This window comes from Abramis brama (assembly GCF_963993115.1).
Source record: "Abramis brama genome assembly, chromosome: 14".
Taxonomy (NCBI): Eukaryota; Metazoa; Chordata; class Actinopteri; order Cypriniformes; family Leuciscidae; genus Abramis; species Abramis brama.
This window is the reverse complement of record NC_139976.1, coordinates 27,835,183-27,854,580: the sequence shown is the minus strand read 5'-3', so window position 1 is coordinate 27,854,580 and position 19,398 is coordinate 27,835,183. Positions and strand designations below refer to the sequence as shown.

Genomic DNA, 19,398 nt, shown 5'->3' with positions numbered 1-19,398 from the left:
CTTTTTTAACATATATTTTTCGATTGTTATAAGTTGGAACAGTCATGGGAATGGTGCGTGTGTGTGTGTGTGAACTATTTTTGTGAGGACCTGTTTAAAATCAGAGGAACTATTTTGTGAGTTTGAGTTTTAAACAGTGTGTGTGAAAAAACACACATTACTTACGCATTACTTTTAAAAGTAACTTTCTCCAACACTGTTTAAAGGCCTGTTTGAGGGTCAAGACTTGGTTTTAGGGATAAGTTCATACTTAAGTTAAGGGTATATTTAGAGTAATGTTTCATGCTTCGTTGTACTTTATAGGGTTAGGAGCTAGAGATTGCATTGTCAACGAGTGTGTGTGTGTGTGTGTGTGTGTGTGAGAGAGAAACTCCAATTGCACTACATTCCTGTAATTTATTGTTACAGGTAATGGGAATGGGAACGGCTACCGAGCACCGTCTTATGGGGGTGAGTTTAATCTTAAGAGTCAATGTGTTAGGTTTGTGCATACAGATTGTGCAAATGTACCCATTAAGAATGTGTACAAACACCATTGTGTTTTGTTTCAGCATATACAACTGTTGTCATTGTGTGTTTATTTTTTATTAAAAAGTCTGTTTAATGTTGTCTGAAGGCTACAGCAATTTAATGGGCGCTCATCCCCAAAAAGGAGTTGGTCTAGGTAAGTCGTATCTTAATATTCTCTTAAAGATTATAGGTCATCCTGCAAGGTCTTATGTTTTACTTGCTTTCTTCTGTGGAACACATGGTATATTTCTGAAGAATTTAGGAGACTGTGGTCAGTTTTGGGGTAAATATCAAGAACCAAATAAGCTAGACCACCAAATGAAGTACATTTGTACATACCAATACCAACCAAATAGTTCTACTTCTAGTTCTATGTTAATATGTTAAAATGTTTTTTTCATAAGTGGAAGTAAAATGTATTGATTACAGGGATGGTTGTAAGATAGTATGAGGTGCATGTGTGAGAATAGCATATTATTTTTACATTACCTTTATTAGGCAGTATCAGAAGAACCATTTTTCTTTTTCAAACACAGTCAGTTTAAATGAAATCTAAAGATTTAGCACTGCTTATTTTCAATACAAAATCTGACAAATTGGCAGTAAACTATCATTTGATATTGCTAAAGAAATTTAGAAATGTAAAACAGTCTGGTAACACATTAGCAACAATCCTTTAACCACATTAGTATTTACACTATGTTTGCATTATGAATGTTTTGATAACTGTTTTCTAGGTTTAATTGTATATAATTATTTTTCACCTCACTTTCTGCAGGATACACCAATGGTGGGGCGACCAAGACACAAAGCAAACAAGGTAGAATTTTATTTTGTCAACTTCCTTTTCTGTAATCAACTATATAATGTGTCTGTAACTGAGGTAACCGTATAACCTCTAAACTGATTTGGGATTGGTTTTGTTTAGGACATGGAGGATATCCTAATGGAGGTGCAGCTAACCAACCTAATACAGGTGATTATATTGGATGTTTAAATAGATTTGATTCTACAGTGTTATTATTAAAGTGTGGAGAGTACTAAATTCTGATAAGAACTCAGGATATTAAACAAGTCTAAAAGTATTTTTCACTAATTAGGCTCTTCTCTTCAATGTACAGGGTATCCCAATGGCGGAACCAAGGGACCTAAACCAGGTAAACGTTGTGCATATTTAGATTAAGGTAACACTTTACAATAAGGTTTCACATTAGTTAACATGAACAAACTATAAAAAATACTTAGTTAATTTCATGCTGTAAAAATCTATTGCTCCATTTTAGCTAATGTTTGTTGATTTATTTACTAATGTTAACAAACAAGACCTATTGTAAAGTGGAGGAGGAGGAGTTGTTTATTAGATAAAGCACTAAAGGTCTGTATTGTAAACTGAGGTAACTGGAGAACCTCTAAACTGATTTGGGATTGGTTTTCTTCAGGATATGGAGGTTATCCTAATGGAGGGGCAGCTAACCAACCTAATACAGGTAATACACTGGACGTCACCAGCTCTTGTGCAATTATTTCAGTGTGGAAAATACTGAATTCTGAAAAGAACTAAGGATATTACACTGGTTTATATATATATATATATATTTTTTTTTTTCTAATTAGGCTCTTTTCTTCAAAATATGGGGTATCCTAATGGTGGAAACAAGGGACCTAAACCAGGTAAACAATTTTTTGTGTGTGTAATGCGTATTTTGTGTTTTTTTTTCCCCCTTTGCCTAAACTCTCTAAACTGATTTGGGATTGGTTTTCTTCAGGAAATGGAGGATATCCTAATGGAGGTGCAGCTAACCAACCTAATACAGGTAATACACTGGACGTCACCAGCTCTAGTGCAATTATTACTGTGTAGAAAATACTGAATTCTGAAAAGAACTGAGGATATTACACTTGTTTAAAGTACTTTTCTCTAATTAGGCTCCTCACTTCAAAATATGGGGTATCCCAATGGTGGAACCAAGGGACCTAAACCAGGTAAACTATTTTTGTGTATGTGTAACGCGTATTTTGTGTAATTTTTTTTTTTTCTTTGTCTGATTTTTCCGTATCATTTGAATCTTATGTGTGTTGGATCTGCTTCAAAGGATATGGTGCTAAAGCTGGACCCTCAAATGTACAAGGAGCCAAGCCTAATGGTAAATAGCATGTGATTATTACTATTATAAAACAGTGTTTCTCTCTAAATTCCAGTTAGATACGCCGTGTTCAAAGCCACTGTAAACTATATTATATCTGCACACCATTAGTTTGACTGCACATACATTTAATTAATTTATAATATACTAACTGTAGTTTAGAACCATTTAGATTACTACTCTGTATTATTGGTAGAGAAGATGTTTATTAGGGAATAAAGCACTAAAGGCCTGTATTGTAAACTGAGGTAACTGAGAAACTCTAAACTGATTTGGGATTGGTTTTCTTCAGTATATGGAGGATATCCTAATGGAGGTGCAGCTAACCAACCTAATACAGGTAATACACTGGATGTCACCAGCTCTTGTGCAATTATTTCAGTGTGGAAAATACTGGATTCTGAAAAGAACTGAGGATATTACACTGGTTTAAAGTTCTTTTCTCTAATTAGGCTCTTCTCTTCAAAATATGGGGTATCCCAATGGTGGAACCAAGGGACCTAAACAAGGTAAACTATTTTTGTGATTGTGTAATACGTATTTTGTTTATTTTTATTTATTTATTTATTTATTTATTTATTTTTTCGTCTGATTTCTCCATATCATGTGAATCTTATGTATTTTGGGTCTGCTTCAAAGGATATGGTGCTAAAGCTGGACCCTCAAATGGACAAGGAGCCAAGCCTAATGGTAAATAGCATGTGATTATTACTATTATAAAACAGTTTTTGGCTCTAAATTCCAGTTGGACAAGCCACATTAAAAGCCACTGTAATATATGATATACAAACACTTTTGATTGTACATTAATTGAATTCTTTATCAATAAACCAACTGTAGTGTAGCCCCATTTACATTAATAATGTATATTTTTGGTGGAGGAATTGTTTATTAGGGGACAAAGCACTAAAGGCCTGTATTGCAAACTGAGGTAACTGGAGAACCTTTAAACTGATTTAGGATTGGTTTTCTTCAGGAAATGGAGGATATCCTAATGGAGATGCAGCTAACCAACCTAACACAGGTAATACACTGGATGTCACCAGCTCTAGTGCAATTATTACAGTGTGGAAAATACTTAATTCTGAAAGGAACTAAGGATATTACACTGGTTTAAAGTTATTTTCTCTAATTAGGCTCTTCTCTTCAAAATATGGGGTATCCCAATGGTGGAACCAAGGGACCTAAACCAGGTAAACTATTTTTGTGTGTGTAATGCGTATTTTGTTTATTTTTATTTATTTATTTTTTTCTTTTGTCTGATTGTTCCATATCATGTGAATCTTATGTATGTTGGATCTGCTTCAAAGGATATGGTGCTAAAGCTGGACCCTCAAATGGACAAGGAGCCAAGCCTAATGGTAAATAGCATGACATTATTACTATTACAAAACAGTGTTTGGCTCTAAATTCCAGTTGGATAAGCTGCATTCAAAGCCACTGTAGTTTTGCCACATTTAGATTAATAAACTTTATTATTGGTGAAGAAGTTGTTTATTATGGGTAAAGCACTAAAGTTCTGTATTGTAAACTGAGGTAACTGGAGAACCTCTAAACTAATTTGAGATGGTTTTCTTCAGGAAATGGAGGTTATCCTAATGGAGGTGCAGCTAACCAACCTAATACAGGTAATACACAGTAATAATTGCACTAGAGCTGGTGACATCCAGTGTGGAAAGTATTGAATTCTGAAAAGAACTGAGGATCTTACACTGGTTTAAAGTATTTTTTTTTTTCCTTCTAATTAGGCTCTTCTCTTCAAAATATGGGGTATCCTAATGGTGGAACCAAGGGACCTAAGCCAGGTAAACTAAGTTTGTGTAATGCGTATATTGTGCATTTTTTTCCTTTGTCTGATTGTTCCATATCATTTGAATCTTATGTGTGTTGGGTCTGCTTCAAAGGATATGGTGCTAAAGCTGGACCTTCAAATGGACAAGGAGCCAAGCCTAATGGTAAATAGCATGACATCATTACTATTATAAAACAGTTTTTGGCTCTAAATTCCAGTTGGACAAGCCACATTAAAAGCCACTGTAATATATGATATACAAACACTTTTGATTGTACATTAATTGAATTCTTTATCAATAAACCAACTGTAGTGTAGCCCCATTTACATTAATAATGTATATTTTTGGTGGAGGAATTCTTTATTAGAGGTAAAGCACTAAAGGCCTGTATTGTAAACTGAGGTAACTAGAGAACCTCTAAACTGATTTAGGACTGGTTTTGTTCAGGATATGGAGGATATCCTAATGGAGGTGCAGCTAACCAACCTAATACAGGTAATACACTGGATGTCACCAGCTCTAGTGCAATTATTACAGTGTGGAAAATAATACTGAATTCTGAAAAGAACTGAGGATGTTACACTTGTTTAAAGTACTTTTCTCTAATTAAACTATTTTTGTGTATGTGTAACGCGTACTTTGTGTATTTTTTTTTCCTTGTCTGATTTTTCCGTATCATTTTGAATCTTATATGTTTTGGGTCTGCTTCAAAGGATATGGTGCTAAAGCTGGACCCTCAAATGTACAAGGAGCCAAGCCTAATGGTAAATAGCATGACATTATTACTATTATAAAACAGTTTTGGCTCTAAATTCCAGTTGCATAAGCTGCATTCAAAGCCACTGTAAAATATGATATCCACACACATTTAGTATGACTGCACATTAGTTAAATGTCTTTATAATACACCAACTCTAGTTTAGCCCCATTTAGATGAATAATCTGTATTATTGGTGAAGAAGTTGTTTATTAGGGGGTAAAGCACTAAAGGTCTGTATTGTAAACTGAGGTAACTGGAGAACCTCTAAACTAATTTGAGATTGTTTTTCTTCAGGATATGGAGGATATCCTAATGGAGGTGCAGCTTATCAACCTAACACAGGTAATACACTGGATGTCACCAGCTCTAGTGCAATTATTACAGTGGAAAATATTGAATTCTGAATAGAACTAAGGATCTTACACTTTTTGTGTGTAATGCGTATGTTGTTGTTGTGGGGTTTTTTTATTTTATTTTTTTTATGTGTGTGGTTTGCTTCAAAGGATATGGTGCTAAAGCTGGATCCTCAAATGGACAAGGATCCAAGCCTAATGGTAAATATCATGTGATTATTACTATTATAAAACAGTTTTTGGCTCTAAATTCCAGTTGGACAAGCCACATTCAAAGCCACTGTAAAATATGACATACAAACACAATTGATTGCACATTAATTTAATTCTTTATTAATAAACCAACTGTAGTGTAGCCCCATTTACATTAATAATGTATATTATTGATGGAGGATTTGTTTATTAGGGGATAAAGCACTAAAGGTCTGTATTGTAAACCGAGGTAACTGGAGAACCTCTAAACTGATTTAGGATTGGTTTTGTTCAGGAAATGGAGGATATCCTAATGGAGGTGCAGCTAACCAACCTAATACAGGTAATACACTGGATGTCACCAGCTGTTACAATATTCTCTGACACACACAGGTTGAAGATCCAAACACAGCTTTTATTTAGGGTAATCCACAGTCAGAATTCATAAACAATCCAAACATAAAACAACGTCCAAGAAACACAGGCAAACAAGGTAATCCAAAGAACAGGCAAAAGATCAAAACCAATAACCTGAAAAGAATGCTTAGAAATGCAGTTGTAACCCAAACAAGACTTGCAATGAATGAGTGGAAACACAGGGCTTATAAAGGCAGAGCTAAACAAGGTAATCACACACAGCTGAACATAATCGCGCATAATGAGCCAGGCAATGGGTACTGGGAAATGGAGTTCATGATGAGGTAGCAAAGGAGACTGAAGATGACACCAGCTCTAGTACAATTACATTGTGGAAAATACTGAATTCTGAAAAGAACTAAGGATATTACACTGGTTTAAAGTACTTTTCTCTAATTAGGCTCTTCTCTTCAAAATCTAGGGTATCCCAATAGTGGAACCAAGGGACCTAAACCAGGTAAACTATTTTTGTGTATGTAATGCGTATGTTGTGTATTTTTTCCCCTTTGTCTGATTTGTCCATGTCATTTGAATCGTATGTGTTTGGGTCTACTTCAAAGGATATGGAGCTAAAGCTGGACCCTCAAATGGACAAGGAGCCAAGCCTAATGGTAAATAGCATGACAATGGGTCTCATTCACTAATAACTGCGTAGATTGTTTTGTAATAGTACGCACAGGAGAACTTCTCATGAAAAATCTTTGCCTAATTCACAACACATTCATACAAGCATGAATTTGTTCTTAATATCGTTCTGATGTTAGTAAATTTGGAGTAGCTATTCTAAATGAGCAGCTGCGTTCACAAGGTTGGTCATTTGCATAAAACAAGCCCAAACCATCTCCATAAGGGATTTCCGCACATGCTTTCCTTATAGCCTTTCGTCGCTCTAGTCAAACTTGCCGCTGTTTGCTGACGAGCTCTCGCCCGATCTCGAGCAATTCCTAATGTGCCATTCTCACGAGTTCTCACAATAAACACCTTTTATACAGACCCAGATTACAGGCCTCTCTTGAGCCAGCTGTACACATGCGTATATCTGCGTTATTCAGAGAAACCTTGCAGCTGAAGCTATAATGCCGCTTTTCTTACTGTTAAACTGTAAAAATTGAATGTATTTAAGATTAAATTAAATTGTATTATTTAATAATTTTATTATAGAATTTTATAAATGGACTATATAATACAATTAATGCAACATACTTCAAGTTCAATATAATTATAGTCATGTTAGGATGATATATAACTTAACACGATTATAAGGCCATACAGAATAAGTGTTTTTTGTGTATGTGTGGTTTCAGTTCCTATGTTTTTTCATAAATTTAGAATACATTTTATTACGAAATTTTTTGGTGAATCATGATTTGTTAAAATCGTTTGTACGCACATTTCACACACAAATTAGTGTGTACGCACACTTAGTGAATCAGACCAAATATTACTATTATAAAACCGTTTTTGACTAGAAGTTCCATTTGGATAAGCCGCGTTCAATGCCACTGTAAAATATATGATATCAGCACACCTTTAGTTTGACTACACATTAATAGAATTTCTTTATAATACACCAACTGTGGTTTAGCCCCATTTAGATTAATAATCTGTTTTATTGGTGGAGAAGTTGTTTATTAGAGGTAAAGCACTAAAGGTCTGAATTGTAAACTGAGGTAACTGAGAAACTCTAAACTGATTTGAGATTGGTTTTCTTCAGGAAATGGAGGATATCCTAATGGAGGTGCAGCTAACCAACCTAATACAGGTAATACAATGGATGTCACCAGCTCTAGTGCAATTAGTTAAGTGTACAAAATACTGAATTCTGAAAAGAACTGAGGATATTACACTGGTTTAAAGTATTTTTTTCTAATTAGGCTCTTCTCTTCAATATGTGGGGTATCCCAATGGTGGAACCAAGGGACCTAAACCAGGTAAACGCGTATTGTATGTGTTATGCATGTAGTGTATATTTATTTTTCCTCTGTCTGATTTTTCCCTATCATTTGAATCTTATGTGTGTTGGATCTGCTTCAAAGGATATGGTGCTAAAGCTGGACCCTCAAATGTACAAGGAGCCATGCCTAATGGTAAATAGCATGACATTATTACTATTATAACATATTTTTTGGTTCTAAAATCAGGTTGGATAAGCCATGTTTAAAGCCACTGTAAAATATATATCTGCACACCTTTAGTTTGATTGCATATTAATTGAATTCTTTATTAATGAACCAACTGTAGTGTTGGCCAATTTAGATGAATAATCAATATTATTATTATTATTTGGTGTAGTTTGAGTAAAGCACTAAGGTCTGTATTGTAAACTGAGGTAACTGGAGAACCTCTAAACTGATTTGAGATTTGGTTTTGTTCAGGATATGGAGGATATCCTAATGGAGGTGCAGCTTATCAACCTAATACAGGTAATACACTGGATGTCACCAGCTCTACAGTGTAATTATTATGATGTGGAAAATGATGAGTATATTACACTGGTTTAAAGCACTTTTCTCTAACTAGGTTCTTCACTTCAAAATATGGGGTATCCCAGTGGTGGAACCAAGGGACCTAAACCAGGTAAACGCTTATTGTGTGTTATGCATATAGTGTGTATTTCTTTTTCCTTAGCATGATTTTTCAGTATTATTTGAAATTGTTTGTGTGTGTGGTTTGCTTCAAAGGATATGGTGCTAAAGCTGGACTCTCAAATAGACAAGGAGCCAAGCATAATGGTAAATACCATGTGATTATGTATGCTATAGTTTTGGCTCTAAAATCTAGTTGGATAAGCTGTTTTAGAAGCCACTGTAAAATATGATATTCACACACCTTTTATTGCACATTGAATTCTTTATTAATAAACCAACTGTAGTGTAGCCCCATTAATAATTAATTATAATTAATAATGTATATTATTGGTGGAGGAATTGCTTATTAGGGGATAAAGCACTAAAGGTCTGTATTGTAAACTGAGGTAACTGGAGAACCTCTAAACTGATTTGGGATTGGTTTTCTTCAGGATATGGAGGATATCCTAATGGAGGGGCAGCTAACCAACCTAATACAGGTAATACACTGGACGTCACCAGCTCTTGTGCAATTATTTCAGTGTGGAAAATACTTCATTCTGAAAGGAACTAAGTATATTACACTGGTTTAAAGTTATTTTCTCTAATTAGGCTCTTCTCTTCAAAATATGGGGTATCCCAATGGTGGAACCAAGGGACCTAAACCAGTTAAACTATTTGTGTGTGTAATGTGCATGCTGTTTTTTTTTTTTTTTTTTTTTTTTTTTTGGTCTGATTTTTCCATATCATTTGAATCTCATGTGTGTGGTCTGCTTCAAAGGATATGGTGCTAAAGCTGGACCTTCAAATGGACAAAGAACCAAGCCTAATGGTAAAGAGCATGTGATTATTACTATTATAAAACATATGGTTTTTGGCTCTAAAATCTGGTTGGATAGGCTGCTTTTGAATCCACTGTAAAATATGATATCCGCACACATTTGATTGCACATTAGTTTAATTCTTTATTAATAAACCAACTGTTACAGTGTAGCCCCATTTAGATTAATGATGTATATTATCGGTGGAAGAGTTGTTTATTATGAGTAAAGCACTAAAGGTCTGTATTTGTAAACTGGGGTAACTGGAGAACCTCTAAACTGATTTGGGATTGGTTTTCTTCAGGAAATGGAGGATATCCTAATGGAGGTGCAGCTAACCAACCTAATACAGGTAATACATTGGATGTCACCAGCTCTTGTGCAATTATCACAGTGTGGATAATGCTGATTTCTGAAAAGAACTGAGGATATTACACTTGTTTTTATATTTTTCTCTAAATAGGATCCTCACTTCAAAATATGGGGTATCCCAATGGTGGAACCAAGGGACCTAATCAAGGTAAAAAATAAATAAAAAATAAAAAAGGTTGTGTATTTCTTTTTCCTTTGTCTGATTTTTCTGTATTATTTGAAATCTTATGTTTGTTGGATCTGCTTCAAAGGATATGGTGCTAAAGCTGGACCCTCAAATGTACAAGGAGCCAAGCCTAATGGTAAACAGAATGACATCATTACTATTATAAAATTATATTTGTTGGCTCTAAAATCAGGTTGGATAAGCCATGTTCAAATCCCCTGTAAAATATGTGATATCCGTACATTAAGTGATTTATAAACCAATTGTAGAGAAGTCCCATTTAGATTAATAATTTATATTATTTAAGTTTTTATTAGGGGTAATGCACTATAGGTATGTAGACACGTGTTGTTTTTTAATATTCTACTATTCTTTTTAAAACCATATTCAACATATTTCAGTGTATAGAATATTAGGCCCAGTTTTAAACTCACTCTACATCGTCAAATGTAAAACCTTCAGTTATAACATGCATATCTTGTGATCTATAGGTTATGGTGTTCCTGGCTATATGTCAAAAGGACCTTATAAAGCAGCTAATTCAGGTAAAATCATGATTATTTGAAGTACATTTTATTTACTTCCTCCACATGACATGAATAGATGTTCTGTCATTTAGAAATGCATGTTATGTATGTTATTGTAAATGAAAATTTGTAGTAAAATTGCTTTGGCTTCTAGGTTATATGCCTGTGACAACTGGAAAACAGGGTGCTTCCAATGGAAAAGGACCTAAAGGGGAGATTTTAAGCCCTGAGGGACAAAGTCATCTCCCGGTAACATCTAACACCAAGGGCTTTTTACCACTATCTGGACGTGAGCCAAATACAGGATTACTTCCAGAACAAACTAAAGACCTTCCACCAGTTCTACAACAAACAAAGGGACAAAATCTTCATCCACAGGGCAAAGCCCCCAACTCTATGGCACCTTGGCCTGCTCCAAAGCAATTTATGCAAGGTCCCGGTTCATATAAACCTAGTAAAGCTTATAAACCAAAACCAGTTGCAACAGTAGTCCCTCAATTAGTTTCTGCAGAATCAGCTCCCATTCCTCAAACATCACAGACAGTTGCACTAGAGAGGGAACAAGTCCTTTCACAGGAACAAAACATAAGTCCAGTGTTACCACAAGACAGTATTTCTTCACAGGCACCTCTAGTGCCAGAATCAGCTCAATCAACTCCAGAGATGCAACAATCCAAGATTCAGTCAAACAAGCCTGTGCCTCAAATGAAGAATCCAATGACAAATCCTGGTAAACTTTTATAGTTTCAAATTCAAATCTTATATGATATCCTGAAACCATATAACAGCTTGAAGCTACACCACTTCTGCAACATTTAATTAATTCACAACCATAAAGATATTTCCTATAACTGTATACAATTCCCTTATTCCCTCTTTCTCTACTTTTCTGCATCAATTCACTTCTGCTTTAGCTTTTGTACTAATCTGGTTTATTCATTAATCCAGTTCATCTGACAATTTGTTCTGCAAATGTTGTTCACATTTATAAATTATTTGTGTTATTACAGATAAATTGTGATTAATGTAAATGTTATCTCAAAATGGCTAATGGATATGTCCTATAACTATCAGCACTTACCTTCTGCTGTCAACTTGAAGTCAAACATATTCTTAGCTCTTTTTCAACTAATCTTTGTGATATTGTTGTAAACTTTGGTGCTAAACTCTACTTTGGCACTACACAGATTTTAGAGCCATTAAATGTTTCTACATTGGATTGATAGCCTTCAAAAACTTTTAATAAGTAAATTTCACAATGAGCAAGTAGACTTAAAGTAGGCTGAATTTTTATGTTCTGATTTAATCAGTCCATTTGGTAACAAGCAAATAGGTGGACATTTTGATCCCTACTAGATTTCTAGAAGATGGCTTACTTGCTGTGATGCAAATACAATGTTCAGTCATTGATTAGCATAAATTCAAACTATCTATTGTACAAATTGTTCATAAATGCATGCTTATGCATTTATAAGAAATGTAGGGCATACATATTTACCCTCCACCACCCAAAAGTATTAACAGATCTTTAACAAATTAACTAGACATATTTAATAAAACCCTGAATTTTCAACCTGATCTCACGGGAAAACTTTACGAGGTGGTGATTTTGTACAATGTGAATCATACAAAAACAATGTTATTAGAAAAAAGTAAGCATGAAGGTCCGTCCCCAACTCCTAAAAATACGCATTACTTTAGCGTAAGCGCATCGTATGAAAATGTATGAAAGAGTTTGTATGAATTCATACAAATTAGCCACATTCGGCAAACCGTAAAAAAATTTAAATTGGGTTTTGAATTTCTTTTGGAATCATTTTCCTAATAATTTGCTTTGTAATACATTATGCATGTATTACAACTCTGATATCAGGGCATCTTAACTGGATAAGTAAATTTAGTTTATTGATAACTTGTTTGTTTTCTACAGAACTCACTGGTCTAGGACAACCAAATGGACAGGTACAGCAGGGAGCTATACCTTCAAAGCCTGGTAAATCCTAAATAATAATCCATTGATATAACACAAAATCACATTAAATTAGCTGGGCTCTTATAACCCAAAACTACATTTGGATCAATAAAAAACTATTCAATTGTTGAAATAAATTTTTTTTTTTAGATTGTGGACCTGGAGGACAACCTAATGGACAATGGGTCAAACTTCCAAGTACTGGTGAACTCTCATTTTTCCCTCACTTGTTTATTGTCATATAAATTATTAAAATCAAAACATTAAAATCTTAATGTTTTAAAGACACCATTCAATAAAAATAAGAGATTTTGTCCATTTTAGTCCATGTCAGTTTGCTTTGACTTCTAAACAGTTGAGAAGACCAAGCAAAAAATAAGCATTCAATCTAAAACTAAAATGTGGTTTTCAGGGTATCCAAATGGAAAAGGAGAAGTGGCATCACAACCAGGTGCATTAAATTCCATATAAACATTAACTATCCATATAACCATAACAGCATTTTTTAACCACTTTGGATAAAAATATTTTACTAGGCTTTGGAGCAGGAATGGGTGGTTATCCAGCTCATGGTATGAACAATGGCTACAAAGCAGGTAAATCATTACAAAACACATTTTATTTTAATTATAATCACTTATTATTTGTCTTCATCTGTTTAAAGCTGTTTGCTTGTCTAAAATTATGAAAAATGTGGCCCTCATTTTGCCGTCTTTACAGGTTATGGAGGCTATGGAAACAAATTGAAAAATCCAGGTTGGAATATTTCCTACTTCATGGATATTTCAAATATAATTTTTTAACATGGACACAATTCACATATGCATTTATTAAATATATGCTTTAGTCCTTGGGTGTCAATAGTCTGGGCCTTTTTAGTGCAATACCTTATCCTAAGTTTTGCTTAAATAAATAAATAGGTCTCTGTTTCAAAACTTTGAAATTTTTTTTGTATACACCAAGTAGAATTACAACCATATCTCTGTGAATAATTACAGTACTTTCTTTACCCTTGTGACTCAGACTGTAGTTCTGCTTACTTGTATAGTAAACACTGTATTCTGCCTGCTATTTTTTTTAAAAGTGAAACAGTATGCCATATGCTACGATAAACGTTTCACACAGTAGTATCCTACATTTCACAAGACCTGTTTAATTGAATTTGTGTGTAGTAAGGTTTTTGCCCTCTTGTTTTCTGTGCTAGACATTTAGAAGAAACAGTTTGATATCATTAATTTACTCTCTTCTGTTACTCTGATAGCTGGACCACAAGGTGAGCAACCAACAGGATTTAAGGGAAAATCTCAAGCGAAATATGGTTAGTCTGAGAAAAATCCTATCAGCTCATTTTAAAATGACTCATCAAAAATGCTGCACACTTACTTTTACTCAGTTTTCATAAGCAAGGTCGTATTTTTACAGGAATTGGCGGACTTCCATTTGGTGGTTCCCCCAATGGATATCAAACAAACCCCTCTGGACAATATGGTATGCTATCTTTATAATATTTGAGTTAGTTTTTGACCCTAACTGTAATCCTGACTGGACACATGGATTTATGTGCATCTTTCTCATAGGTAATGATGGTCAGCGCTATGGAGCCATACCCTACAATCCTAAAGCGTTAGGAAAATACGGTGAAGATTAGATGCTTTGATATTCCTTTACACTTTTTTATAATTGTTTGTATGCATTTATCAGTTGACAGGCAGTTTGTAGCATTGCACTACAGATTGTGGTAGAAATTAACATTTACTTTAATAAAAAAAATATATATTTGCGATAAAACACATTGTGAAATATTTAAATTTTTCAAAATGTATGTTTAAAAATGTTATTCTTTAAGATCTCTACTTCAAGTCAATATTTGTTGGAACAGCTGACATGACAATTGGGAACCCTTGCATCTCAAAACATTATATATAATGCTGTTAAATACATATAATTCTGTTCTCTGACCCCAAAATAGGACATGGTAGTTTACCGTACAACTCTCAGCCTTTACTTCCTGAATCTGTTGCCAAGTCCCCTGGTAAATATGGTAAGTTAATAAAGAATGTTGTCTGATCATACAGCACATCTTTCTTTGAAGATATTGTAAAATATAAGTTTCTGTATTTTCAGATTTTGGAGGGTTACCCCACAATGGCCAGCCACTTGGATATGGTAGTGAAAAATACTTTGGCAAATCTAGTGACTTTTTTTTTTTTTTTTTTAACTTATATTGTCTTATTTCTGCAAATTATGACAGTGAGTATGTTTTACTGTAATTCTCTCTCAGGACAAAAGGGTCTTCAATATGGTGGTCAGCCACTTGATCTCAGGCCTGATGCTGTGTCTGGAAAATATGGTGAAGGCAAGTTATTTTTTTATAGATAATGAAATGACAAATGTCATAATATTACTGTACTGATAGGTATGTCCATCTTCTCTACTCTCTGTAGGTTCTCCAGAATCCCTGTATAATCCAGAAACACTCAGTTTCGGTGGCGATGCTAACTATGGTGTGATTTTTAACTTTTCACACTTTTCCTTTTCATCATTGCTTTGTATGCGAATTGTCGAACGGCATACAGTTAGGCTAACGAGAAAGTAATAATTGTGTTGTACTTACCCTTGGTAAAATCACTGTATGGCTTACAGGTAATCCAGCAGTGTCATATGAACTCCTTGGCCCAGTGACTGATGGCCAGTCTGTTGATGGTACGTTCATCTCCTATTTATTTAGTACACTATTTATTTATTTATTAATCAAGCAAGAACTATTGAAATACTTTGTTGTAATTCCATAAGTTAAATGAAGAAAATGTTAAATGAAGAGATTGTTATCATTTGGATTTAAACTCAAAGGTTTAATGCTATCATTTAATCCACTTTTTTTTTCCTTTTTTTTTTACAGAAAACAGAAGCCTGGAGGCTTTGCATCAAGGTCCTGAGATTGACGGACAGAAATCCATTGACCAATATGGTTAGTTGTATTTTGAGATATTCACATATCCATGTTCATTTAAGTTAGGCTGTGTTTACACTGGTATTTTTTACTCAGGATATTGTTTAACGTGTAAACAGAAAAATGTGCATTTGATTCGGGGTTTTTTTTCTTATCTGTTCTGAGCCACATGCAAATACATATCTGATATCTGGACATGTGACCTACTGCTAAACACGTATTTTACGATTCCCATTGGAATTCCAAGCCACCGCAAGGCGAGGGAAACATTTACCCACAAAGAGAACTTTTCTTACTCTCATATTATGATGTAGACATGCCTGATGTGCTCACACAAAAACGGCTTCTTTTGAGGTGAACATTTTATATATAGGTAAGATTGCGCACACACAAAAACATTCAGAAGCACAGAACCTTATTTTGAGCTGCAGCCCTGTGAATTTTATAAATAAAATAGTTTCGCTACTGAAAGCTACATTACATTTTTTAGCAACAAGGTGATAACTTTGCTGTTTTGGAAGTAATTCAACTTCACTATAGAGATGCTGCATAAACACAATAATTCCCACACAGTCTCTTTCTCAAATTCAAATAAATGTAATCTTCCTGCACTTTAGTTTACTTTAGAATTCCAACCCATAGATAAAATAACAAACAGAAGTACTGTTACTTTTATTTACTAAATATAACTACTGTAATTTGTATCTGTTCAGTCAAATTTTGAACTGTAAACACCAATAACTGCTTTAAATTATCCATGCAAGTGATCATGGTAAGCTGAATAATCACATTTTTGATTTTTGACCTGACGTCAATTAAATAAATTAGTTTTAGATAGCCTGCGGCCATTTAAAACTTGAGGGTTGACCATGTCACTAAAAGCGATCACCAGTGAAATAATTTGCTACGTTCACACACTGTAAGTCTTAATGCTCAATTCCAATTTATTGCTCAGATCGAGTTTTTTGGTATAGCTGTTCATATTGTTGTTTTAAATGTGGCCAATATCAGATTCCAGTGTGAACAGATCGTGGCCCTATACTGACATGTATGCGCAAAAGAACGATAAAAAGACTTCACACAGCAGGAAGTGAACATGGAGGACATTAAAGTAAGATTTGCCGCGGAACCCAGCAATTTTTTTATATTTATGCGCAGGCAATATAAAAAAAAAACTAGTACTGGGCAACGATTAATTGCGATTAATCGCATCCAAAATAAACGTTTGTCCATCCATCCATCCATCTTCATCCACTTATCCGGGGCCGGGTCGCGGGGGCAGCAATCTAAGCAGGGATGCCCAGACTTCCCTCTCCCTAGACACTTCCTCCAGCTCTTCCGGGGGGACACCGAGGCGTTCCCAGGCCAGCCGGGAGACATAGTCCCTCCAGCGTGTCCTAGGTCTTCCCCGGGGTCTCCTCCCGGTGGGACATGCCCGGAACACCTTCCCAGGAAGGCGTCCAGGAAGCATCCGGAACAGATGCCCGAGCCACCTCAGCTGACCCCTCTCGATGTGGAGGAGCAGCGGCTCTACTCTGAGCTCCTCCCGAGTGACCGAGCTTCTCACCCTATCTCTAAGGGATCGCCCAGCCACCCTGTCGGAGAAAGCTCATTTCGGCCGCCTGTATCCGGGATCTTGTCCTTTCGGTCATGACCCACAGCTTATGACCATAGGTGAGAGTAGGAACGTAGATTGACCGGTAAATCGAGAGCTTCGCCTTGCGGCTCAGCTCCTCCTTCACCACGACAGACCGGTACAGCGACCGCATTACTGCAGAAGCTGCACCGATCCGCCTGTCAATCTCTCGTTCCATCCTTCCCTCACTCGTGAACAAGACCCCAAGATACTTGAACTCCTCCACTTGAGGCAGGAACTCTCCACCAACCTGAAGTGGGCAAGCCACCCTTTTCCGACTGAGAACCATGGCCTCGGATTTGGAGGTGCTGATTCTCATCCCATCCGCTTCACACTCGGCTGCAAACCGTCCCAGTGCATGCTGAAGGTCCTGGTCTGATGGGGCCAGCACGACAACATCATCCGCAAAGAGCAGAGATGAAATCGTGTGGTCCCCAAACCTGACCCCCTCCGGCCCCTGGCTGCGCCTAGAAATTCTGTCCATAAAAATTATGAACAGAACCGGCGACAAAGGGCAGCCCTGCCGGAGTCCAACATGCACCGGAAACAAGTCTGACTTACTGCCGGCAATGCGAACCAAGCTCCTGCTCCGGTCGTACAGGGACCGGATAGCCCTTAGCAAAGGGTCCCGAACCCCATACTCCCAGAGCACCCTCCACAGGATGCCGCAAGGGACACAGTCGAATGCCTTCTCCAAATCCACAAAGCACATGTGGATTGGTTGGGCAAACTCCCATGAACCCTCCAGCACCCTGTAGAGGGTATAGAGCTGGTCCAGTGTTCCACGACCGGGACGAAAACCACACTGTTCCTCCTGAATCCGAGGTTCTACTATCGGCCGGATTCTCCTCTCCAGTACCCTGGCATAGACTTTCCCGGGGAGGCTGAGAAGTGTGATCCCCCTATAGTTGGAGCACACCCTCTGGTCTCCCTTCTTAAAAAGAGGGACCACCACCCCGGTCTGCCAGTCCAAAGGCACTGTCCCCGACCGCCATGCGATGCTGCAGAGGCGTGTCAGCCAAGACAGCCCCACAACATCCAGAGACTTGAGGTACTCAGGGCGGATCTCATCCACCCCCGGTGCCTTGCCACCGAGGAGTTTCTTGACTACCTCGGTGACTTCAGCTTGGGTGATGGACGAGTCCGCCTCCGAGCCCTCAGCCTCTGCTTCCTCAACGGAAGACGTGACGGCGGGATTGAGGAGATCCTCGAAGTATTCCTTCCACCGTCTGGTGATATCCCCAGTCGAGGTCAACAGCTGCCCACCTCCACTGTAACCAGCGTTGGTAGGGCACTGCTTCCCCCTCCTGAGGCGCCGGACGGTTTGCCAGAATCTCTTCGAGGCCGACCGATAGTCCTTCTCCATGGCCTCACCGAACTCCTCCCAGGCCCGAGTTTTTGCCTCCACAACCACCCGGGCTGCAGTCCGCTTGGCCCGTTGGTACCCGTCAGCTGCCTCAGGAGTCCCACAAGCCAGCCAGGCCTGATAGGACTCCTTCTTCAGCTTGACGGCATCCCTTACTTCCGGTGTCCACCACCGGGTTCGGGGATTGCCGCCTCGACAGGCACCGGAGGCCTTACGGCCACAGCTCCGAGTGGCGGCGTTGACAATGGAGGTGGAGAACATGGTCCACTCAGACTCAATATCCCCAGACTCCCTCGGGATCTGGTCGAAGCTCTGTCGGAGGTGGGAGTTGAAGATCTCTCTGACAGGGGATTCGGCCAAACATTCCCAACAGACCCTCACAGTACGTTTGGGTCTGCCGAGTCTGTCCAGCTTCCTCCCCCACCATCGGATCCAACTCACCACCAGGTGGTGATCAGTTGACAGCTCCGCCCCTCTCTTCACCCGAGTATCCAAGACATACGGCCGGAGGTCAGATGAAACAACCACAAAGTCGATCATCGACCTCTGGCCTAGGGTGTCCTGGTGCCATGTGCACTGATGGACACCCTTATGCTTGAACATGGTGTTCGTTATGGACAAGCTGTAACTAGCACAGAAGTCCAATAACAGAACACCACTCGGGTTCAGATCAGGGGGGCCGTTCCTCCCAATCACGCCCCTCCAGGTGTCACTGTCGCTGCCCACGTGGGCGTTGAAGTCCCCCAGTAGAACGATGGAGTCCCCAGTCGGAGCACTTTCCAGCACCCCTCCCAGAGACTCCAAGAAGGCCGGGTACTCTGCACTGCCATTTGGCCCGTAGGCACAAACGAC

General features: G+C 37.5%; 1 protein-coding gene across 1 annotated transcript in view; it reads left to right on the top strand.

The window, feature by feature from the left end:
* The window catches only part of cmn (calymmin), a gene marked incomplete at its 5' end in the record, with an annotated part of 28,660 nt that overhangs the window by 3,279 nt on the left and 5,983 nt on the right, over positions 1–19,398 (top strand). The window contains 43 exons of the mRNA XM_084135737.1: positions 409–450; positions 1,289–1,330; positions 1,439–1,486; positions 1,632–1,667; positions 1,950–1,997; positions 2,277–2,324; positions 2,437–2,493; positions 2,604–2,654; positions 2,947–2,994; positions 4,403–4,459; positions 5,502–5,549; positions 5,711–5,761; positions 6,048–6,095; positions 6,570–6,626; positions 6,730–6,780; positions 7,884–7,931; positions 8,044–8,100; positions 8,206–8,256; positions 8,545–8,592; positions 8,690–8,746; positions 8,851–8,901; positions 9,189–9,236; positions 9,349–9,416; positions 9,518–9,575; positions 9,862–9,909; positions 10,021–10,077; positions 10,181–10,231; positions 10,587–10,640; positions 10,777–11,352; positions 12,553–12,615; positions 12,745–12,798; positions 13,007–13,045; positions 13,131–13,190; positions 13,315–13,350; positions 13,856–13,912; positions 14,017–14,082; positions 14,172–14,231; positions 14,564–14,635; positions 14,719–14,760; positions 14,876–14,950; positions 15,039–15,098; positions 15,238–15,297; positions 15,494–15,562. Of these exons, the coding sequence (XP_083991863.1) occupies positions 409–450; positions 1,289–1,330; positions 1,439–1,486; positions 1,632–1,667; positions 1,950–1,997; positions 2,277–2,324; positions 2,437–2,493; positions 2,604–2,654; positions 2,947–2,994; positions 4,403–4,459; positions 5,502–5,549; positions 5,711–5,761; positions 6,048–6,095; positions 6,570–6,626; positions 6,730–6,780; positions 7,884–7,931; positions 8,044–8,100; positions 8,206–8,256; positions 8,545–8,592; positions 8,690–8,746; positions 8,851–8,901; positions 9,189–9,236; positions 9,349–9,416; positions 9,518–9,575; positions 9,862–9,909; positions 10,021–10,077; positions 10,181–10,231; positions 10,587–10,640; positions 10,777–11,352; positions 12,553–12,615; positions 12,745–12,798; positions 13,007–13,045; positions 13,131–13,190; positions 13,315–13,350; positions 13,856–13,912; positions 14,017–14,082; positions 14,172–14,231; positions 14,564–14,635; positions 14,719–14,760; positions 14,876–14,950; positions 15,039–15,098; positions 15,238–15,297; positions 15,494–15,562 (2,817 nt within the window). The remainder of the gene's footprint in view (positions 1–408; positions 451–1,288; positions 1,331–1,438; positions 1,487–1,631; positions 1,668–1,949; positions 1,998–2,276; positions 2,325–2,436; positions 2,494–2,603; positions 2,655–2,946; positions 2,995–4,402; positions 4,460–5,501; positions 5,550–5,710; positions 5,762–6,047; positions 6,096–6,569; positions 6,627–6,729; positions 6,781–7,883; positions 7,932–8,043; positions 8,101–8,205; positions 8,257–8,544; positions 8,593–8,689; positions 8,747–8,850; positions 8,902–9,188; positions 9,237–9,348; positions 9,417–9,517; positions 9,576–9,861; positions 9,910–10,020; positions 10,078–10,180; positions 10,232–10,586; positions 10,641–10,776; positions 11,353–12,552; positions 12,616–12,744; positions 12,799–13,006; positions 13,046–13,130; positions 13,191–13,314; positions 13,351–13,855; positions 13,913–14,016; positions 14,083–14,171; positions 14,232–14,563; positions 14,636–14,718; positions 14,761–14,875; positions 14,951–15,038; positions 15,099–15,237; positions 15,298–15,493; positions 15,563–19,398) is intronic.